This window comes from Miscanthus floridulus, chromosome 7, assembly GCF_019320115.1.
Source record: "Miscanthus floridulus cultivar M001 chromosome 7, ASM1932011v1, whole genome shotgun sequence".
In the NCBI taxonomy this organism is placed as follows: Eukaryota; Viridiplantae; Streptophyta; class Magnoliopsida; order Poales; family Poaceae; genus Miscanthus; species Miscanthus floridulus.
In genome coordinates this window covers 97,702,443-97,710,354 of record NC_089586.1, presented here as the reverse complement: position 1 = coordinate 97,710,354, position 7,912 = coordinate 97,702,443, and the positions used below count along the sequence as shown (strand labels likewise).

Below are 7,912 nucleotides of genomic sequence, written 5' to 3'. Positions count from 1 at the left end.
TTTTCAACCTCCAACTTATATTGAAGTTCGATTTTCAACCTTCAACTATAAAATCAGGTAACAACCACCCTCCAACCATTAAAACCGGACAAATTTGGTCCTCTGTTGGTTTCAAAAATAGTTTCTATTTTCTAATAATAATAAAAATCTAGTTTGATCTCTAGAAGTTTGTAACTAATTTATTTTATTTAAATCATAAAAATATAAAACTAGTTTATGTTTTCTTTTTAAAATATTATATATATGCTGATGCTATATTTAAAATTGTTTAGATCTTACTTTTTTAAAAATAAATAATAAGCGTGACATGGAGCAATTAAGCAATAGGTACATAAATAAACCAATTCCAAATACCTATATAGACAATAAACAAATAGAGAACATTTTTAGAAAAAAAGTACTAGTTTCATCTAAAATAAATGTCGGTGGGGGATAGCAAACACCACCTTAATTTTGTGCGAAATTTAATTCTGTGCAAAATTTAAAACAATTTTAATTATAGCATCAACATATATATAACATTATTAGAAGAAAACATGAACTAGTTTCATATTTTTATAATGTAAAATAAATTAATTACGAAATTCCAGAGGTCTACCAGATTTTATTATTATTAGAAAATAGAAAACCGCTTTTAAAACCAGCAGAGGACCAAATTTGTTTGGTTTTAACAGTTGGAGGGTGTCTGCTACCCGGTTTCATAGTTGAAGGTTGAAAATCGAACTTCAATATGAGTTGGAGGTTGAAAAATATACTTTACCCAATACAAAAATACTACTACCACCAAAAAAAAAAACCCTATGAGGCCCCTCGTCAGTGGTCTCGCAAATTCGGTAGCCACGACGCACCGAGCTTTTTGTGGTGCCGCCGGGGCTTTTTATCATGATGAAGAGATGAGGACTGTTGCATCTATTCCCAATTCCAAAGTGAGGCTGTTTGGATCTTTCTGGGGAAGATAGGCACAAACGCTATAAAAGAAGCTTCCCCCCTTCCCATTTGGGGCCTGAGCAACCCGCAACCACCGCACCGCACGTTTAGGTACCGAGACTCCGAGAGGCAGGCAAGAACCGAGCAAATCAGGGCGGCTGCCTCTGCCTGCCAAGTCTTGGTCTTGGTCTTCGTCTTCGCGCGCTGTGTAAAGACTAAAGACTCGGCGATGGAGGGGTCGACGACGACGGCGACTGAGGGCCATGTGGTTGGGATCCCGGTGAGCACCAGGGCTTATGGCATCGAGGAGCCCGACTTCCCGGCGGAGGAGACGCAGACGCCCGACCGTGGAGAATTCCCGAGCTCCTTCCAGTACAGCAGCCATAGCCATGGTGAGAGCCTCAACCTACCCCTGTTCTTGATGATTTGTCTGCTCGAGTTAAGTTCACTGCTGCAAGAAGCGTGTGGAAGGAACCAAGAAAATCGAAGCGTGTTGCTGATCAAGCTGTTTTCCACCTTTTCATTCAGATGCTACCAGCTCAACGACACCGACGACCACTGATCGGCCGACGAGCAATCAACAACAAGCCAGCAGGAAGGCAGACAAGATCGCTCAGGGCATCAAAGAGCACGGTAATTACTTTTCCATGCTGGAAGAATGGAACAATTCTAGCTAATCAAGGCTGTGTGGAAGGAAGAAGCCGATGCCTTCTTCTTCTTGGCCACGGAATAAAGTAGACTGAAGTTGCTTGCTCTGACGCAGTGACCCTGGGGCCAAAGCTGTCGGACACGGTGAAGGGGAAGCTGTCGCTGGCCACCAAGATCCTGCAGGCGGGCGGCGTGGAGAAGATGTTCCGGCAGTGCTTCTCCGTGGACAAGAACGAGAAGCTGCTGCGGGCGTCGCAGTGCTACCTGTCGACGACGGCGGGCCCCATCGCGGGGATGCTGTTCGTCTCCACGGCGCGGGTGGCGTTCCGCAGCGACCGGTCGCTGGCGGTGTCCACCCCGCGCGGCGACAGGGCCGGGCGCGTGCCGTACAAGGTGACCATCCCGCTGCGGAAGGTGAAGTGCGTGCGGCCCAGCGAGAACAAGCACCGGCCGGAGCAGAAGTACGTGCAGCTCGCCACCAACGACGGCTTCGAGTTCTGGTTCATGGGCTTCGTCAGCTACTACAAGTCGCTGCACCACCTGGAGCGCGCCGTCGCGTACGCGCAGCAGGCGCAATGACGGCAGGCGCCGGCCGGCGCACTGGTCGCTGATGGGGGTAGTAGTTTCTTCATGTGAGCGCCGTGCGTGTCGTCTTGGTTTGTACGTGTAGGTGGGATAGTTGGTTCTGGCTGTGTATGTGTAGGCTGCAACATGCCGTTGTACATCTTGGGGTATCGGTTGCCTTGTGGATTAGACTAATCGGCTGGTTACCAGGTTGGTTAGAGGCGATCGATCAGGGCATGTGGTCTTTTTGGGGTTGAGGAAGAGGAAAATTCATGGATTTGGAACAGAAAATGGCTGCGTGGAAATGGCAAAACTGCCATCAATATCCATTCTTTTCTAATAAAGGAAAAAGATGTGCCGAAAGGGTATTCAGTATTCACACCGCAGGGCCTGTCCAAATTTCTTCTTCTTTTCAGGGTGTAGCTCTGCATAGTGTGAACGCAGCGATTTCGTAAGTGTAAATTGATGTGCAGGATGATACGAGGTTGATGTCGATTTCGTAATTGTAAATTGATGTGCACGATGATACGAGATCGATGTGTAGCTACGTATTCTTATTGCTTTGAGATGATGTCTGAAGAATTCCGACATTAAGGGTGTTCACAACATTTCTTACTGTCCAACAAGTACTAGCACTCGGACGCTACATCTGACTGAATGATTGAGTCCAGTTAACTGCTTTTGCACAAATCAAGACTCAAATAACTGAATTCAATTCTCTGGTTCTCCAGTCTGATTCAATCAGACCCCGGCATAACTGCACTGATGTAGTAAGCAAACTGTCGAGATCGGTCAAAGACCATAGAATAGTATCAGCCACACAGAAAATCAGAACCAGCATAATTTTCTGACTGAAAGGGAGCATGTATCTGACTGAAAGAGACTGGAATTCAGTTCGCTGTTTTCGTAAAGACTACAGAAACTACACAAAACCAGACTGAAAGAAATTCAATTGAATTTAGTGGTTCTCACAATTTCATGTCTTATTCAGTCAGGTGCGGCAGCATTGATGGAGTAGCAATGTCCAGCTTGGTTATTAGCTAAAGCCTAAAGAGGATAAATACCATCACATGGGACGAGTGGACGACCACAAATCAGAAGAACCATATTCCTCCGACCTGCCTCACCGAATACCTTGAGAACTAAGATTTCCGACTGTCCTCGGCACCAAAAATTCTGATCTGCAAATGTACATATTAAGAGAGAGAGAGAGAGAGAGAGAGAGAGAGAGAGAGAGAGAGAGCTGCTCCAACTCAACCTGCTAGGGCTAGGGTATGACCTCACCGAAGGACATTACTATTAAGGCAGAAGGCCTCAAACCCACGACCTAGAGGTGCCACTAAAATCACTTACAAGTTACAACCACTAGGCTAGGCTACAGGGTCTTTCTTTCGCCAAATGAACGTATTAGACTATCTCCAACAGCATTATCTAAAATACAAGATCCATTCTATATTTGGGTAGCGCTACAGGCAAAGGATTTTGTCGGTGCAGAAAGTGACCAACTAGTAAATATTTGTAGTTTTGTTGTACGTTATGATCGGAGGTGGCCTAGCACTCAATGACACAGGATTTATACTGGTTCAGGCAACGTGCCCTACGTCCAGCTAGGGTCGGTCGCTGACTTTATTCCGGAGCCCAGGTGCTCAAAGTCTGTAGTGGGGGTACAAACGAGAAGGAGAAAGGAGGGGGTGTACAAGAGGTTCGGTCGGCTCCGACCGGAAGGATCGCGGTCGAAACTGGGTGGTACTGCGGTTGGGAGTGTTGATGTCGATCTAGTGAGTCTGAGCTTGAAGAAGTCGATCTCCCCTGGTTGAAGGGAACGCATCCCCTTTTATAGATGAAGGGGGTGGCTTTTACAGGTGAGAGGGAGAGAGTATATATATTTCTAAGCCTTGCTGCCTACGGTGATGAAAACTGGATAATGGTTGAAGCCTCCCAATACTGTCGATGTCGCTGTAGGATGTCAGATGTGCACGGGGGGTCGAGATATCTTCTTCAGGAAGGATGGACGCCGGTACCTGCAAACACTTCTGGATGCCTGGTGGCATGTGAGGAGTCGCGCTATGCTCACTCGGTATGGTAGATCCTGGAGCCCATACCGCAATCGGTGTCCAGAGACACGCGGAGGGGGCTTACCATATGGGAGTTTCTATCGGCCCCTACAATACTTTGTGCCAGGGTGGCTGTAGAGCACTGCTTCGTGCATGGTATGGTCCCTGGTACAGTGGTTTTGACTTGTGAACCATGCCTTGCCTTTCTTCGCACGCCTTCTGGTTATTTCCGAGCGGGCGTCCCCGGTCGGATGGTCCCCAGTCGGAGAATAGCGATGAGCATGGTTTTCTATGAATCTTGGTCAGAGATGAAGGGACCGTGACGCCTAAGAGGGGGGTGAATTAGGCAACTTAAAATTCTAACTCTAAACTATGGCCTCTTTTTCTTACCCTAGCAAAACCTATGCAATAGATAAACTATCTAGATGTGCAACTATAGTTTTGCTAGTGTATTACTATCTCTACCGCAAACGTAGTAAAGTAATCAATGTAAATGCGGAAGCTAAAGAGCAAGGTAGAGATATGCAAACTCCCATCAACGACTCCGGTATTTTTACCGAGGTATCGAGAAGCGCACAAGCTTCCCCCTAGTCCTCGTTGGAGCCCCTCGCAAGGAATCCCTCGTAAGGAATCCCTCGCAAAGGCCAAGCTCCTGATCGGGTAACTCCGTGGATAGCCTCGGGCCTTCCCCACGCGCAAGTGGGTCTCCGATGTGCCTCTCGGCAAGCCTCTCCCGGATGCTTCCCGCCGTCTTCACTATAAAGCTTCCGGCCGAAACGCCATGGGCCTTGTTCCCTTCGGTACACGGTGGCGGCCACACCATAAACGCGGTTGGTGTGATCTCGCAAGACTTCAAGCCCCTCCGATGTACAACACTTGTGCTCGCAAGCATGGGGTGGCAAGAGGTATGCAAACCTCACTAAACACTAGGCATACACCTAGAGCAAGCGCATATTGGAACCGAGCAAGCCTATTGGATGAACAATTTGGACTTTGGCATATATTGGATGAACAATTTGAAAGACAAGCTATGTGTCGTGCTCCTAAACAATTTTAAACCATGTAGGTTTGCTCCAAGGGTTAAGAATGGAACCGAGCAAGCCTACCATAAGATATACCTAGTGTATGCATGACAAAAGATATAAGTATGCACATGCAAACCTAGGCATGAAGAGTAACTAGATGCTTAAGGATACTAATTGTATGAAAATCTAATACCAAATGAATTAAATTGAATCTAGTTACCTAACATGGGAAGGAGAATTTGGGTCCATAGTATTCACTAGCCCACTTGGTAATGGTTTTGTCCATCATGATGCACCCCATGAAATGCACCCATACTTTGCCAAGTCTCCAAATTCCCCGAGGTCCGATAGACTTCTCACTTCCCTTTCGGGATCCAAACCTTCTTGGTGCTCTTCATGTTTGAAATGATTTCCTTTGGCACCCAAAAGCGTTTGACCCCATTGTTGGTTTGCTTGTTCACCTTGATGGCCACCACCTTGTCATTTTTCTTCTTCTTCAAGAGATAAGGTGTGGAGGCCTTCTTGTCCACCTGGTTGGTGTAGGTGTTGGAGAGCTTGCTTGTTTGCTTTTTCTCCTTCTTCTTTGCTCCTCCCCCATTCTTCACCTTGCACTCATAGGACTTGTGACCTTCCTTGTGGCACACGTAACAAACCACGGTTTGTCCTTCATCAAGCTTCTTCACTCCCTTGACGGTGTTATCTTGATAAAGTTGGGTTTGCTTCGCCTTGCCTTTCACTTGAGTCAAGTCCTTGGTGAGGCGAGCTACTTCTTGCTTGAGTTGCTCATTCTCCTTTGCAACCTCTTGTGTGCATGTATCTACAACAACTTTCTCAACACAAACTTGGTTGCATAAAGGTGAGTCTAAACATAAATTATTGCAAGAAGTAGAGGCATCCTTTTTAGACATATTAAAGATAGAACTTTTCCTTTTAGATGCCTTGGTGGGGGTTGTGCTAATGGCTTCAAGATTAGCAACTTTATTAGTTAGCTCATCACAATGTTTGCACATGGTTTCCATTTTAGCAAGCAAACTATTATATGCTTCTTGTGAGCTAACTAACTTTTCTTTTCATTTTTCATTTTTCTTTTCAAGTTGCTTATCATTGATTGTGCATGCATTTGTTGTTGCACTAGCCTCAAGTTTCTCAATTTTAGTAGATAGTTCAATATTGAGATTAGCAAAGTTCTCATATTGTTCAAGCAAGGTTTTGTATGCTTTTTGTGAACTATGTAGCTTTTCTTTTACGCTTTTGAGCTTCTTTTGTTGACTAGTGCAAGCTTTAGCAAATTTAAGATTTTCTTGCACAAGTTCATGATAAGAGGGCATATCATCATCACTATCACTCTCACTAGAGGAAGAGCTTTCGTTACCTCGTGCCATAAGGCACACATGAGAAGAGCTTGATGATGATTGCTTGCGGCCTCGCCTCTTGTGATGGGTTTCTTCTTCACTTGAAGAATCATCCCATGATCTTATTGATGTGAGGGCTTGATTCTTGCATGCCTTCTTCTTTGTCTTGGGTGTGGGCTTGTTTGGACAAACTTCCACAAAGTGCCCAAACTCGCCGCATCCATAGCATCCTCTCTTTCTTTGCTCTTTTCTTTGATTTGTGAAAATGAAATCTTAAATTTGGATGGGCACACCCTTGACATTGAGCCTTTGGATCATCTTCTCCACTTTGTTGATCACTTTGATTAATTCTTCATCAAGATCGGAGGTGGAGGAGGAAGATTGATCATCACTTGAATCTTCATCATCATCATCATCATCCTCATCTTCTTCTTCATCTTCACTTGAGGAACTTGAGCTTGAGCTTGACTCAACTTTCTTGCCCTTCATCTTTTTCTTCTCACTACAAGCGAGAGCTTGCCTTTGCTTGATGAAGATGCTTCTCCTTGACCCATCTTACATGACATTTCAAATGCCACTAGCTTGCCAATGACAATCCCTGGGGTCATGGTGCTCAAGTTCTCCATGTTGTGAAGGATGGTGATGATGCTTGCATATTTCTTTTGTGGTAGAACAGAGATGATCTTCCTCACGATGTCTGCATCATCTAGCTTTAATAATCCTATTGAATGGAGCTCATTGATAATTAGATTCAATCGAGAATACATATCACGAACAAGCTCATCATCATTCATAGCAAAGGAATCATAATTTTGCTTAGCTAGACAATGTTTTTGCTCACGGACATTACTTGTGCCATCTGGAGCTCTTGGAGTTTTAACCAAATTTCATGTGCCGTATTTAAGGTGAACACTTGGTTAAACACATCCATGCTAAATGATTCAAACAAGCAATTCTTAGCTCTAGCATTAAAATGCATTTCTTTTTCGTCACTCTTTGTGGGCTTTTCGGGATTCTTAATGGGTTTCATCCCGTCACAAGTGACTCTCCATACACCCAACTCAACCGCCTCAAGGTGGCAAGCCATTCTAGCTTTATAGTAGAGGAAGTTAGTGCCATCAAATTGTGGAGGCCTAGCGGTATCCATCCCAATCACTCTACAATAGCGTCGGCTCAATGGCGGTTAAGCCAAAGGTCCAAATATGAGCCAACCGGCTCTGATACCAATTGAAGGGACTGTGACGCCTAAGAGGGAGGTGAATTAGGCAACTTAAAATTCTAACTCTAAACTATGGCCTCTTTTTCTTACCCTAGCAAAACCTATGCAATAGATAAACTATCT

At 45.0% G+C, this 7,912-nt stretch overlaps 1 protein-coding gene across 1 annotated transcript; it reads left to right on the top strand.

The window, feature by feature from the left end:
- Window positions 1-1,014: 1,014 nt before the first annotated feature.
- Window positions 1,015-2,518, top strand: LOC136463908 (GEM-like protein 6). Its single transcript, XM_066462879.1, has 3 exons — window positions 1,015-1,319; window positions 1,456-1,560; window positions 1,691-2,518. Exons 1-3 carry the CDS (start codon window positions 1,157-1,159, stop codon window positions 2,152-2,154), a joined length of 732 nt encoding a protein of 243 aa, XP_066318976.1. The 5' UTR covers window positions 1,015-1,156; the 3' UTR covers window positions 2,155-2,518.
- The last annotated feature ends 5,394 nt before the right edge of the window (window positions 2,519-7,912 follow it).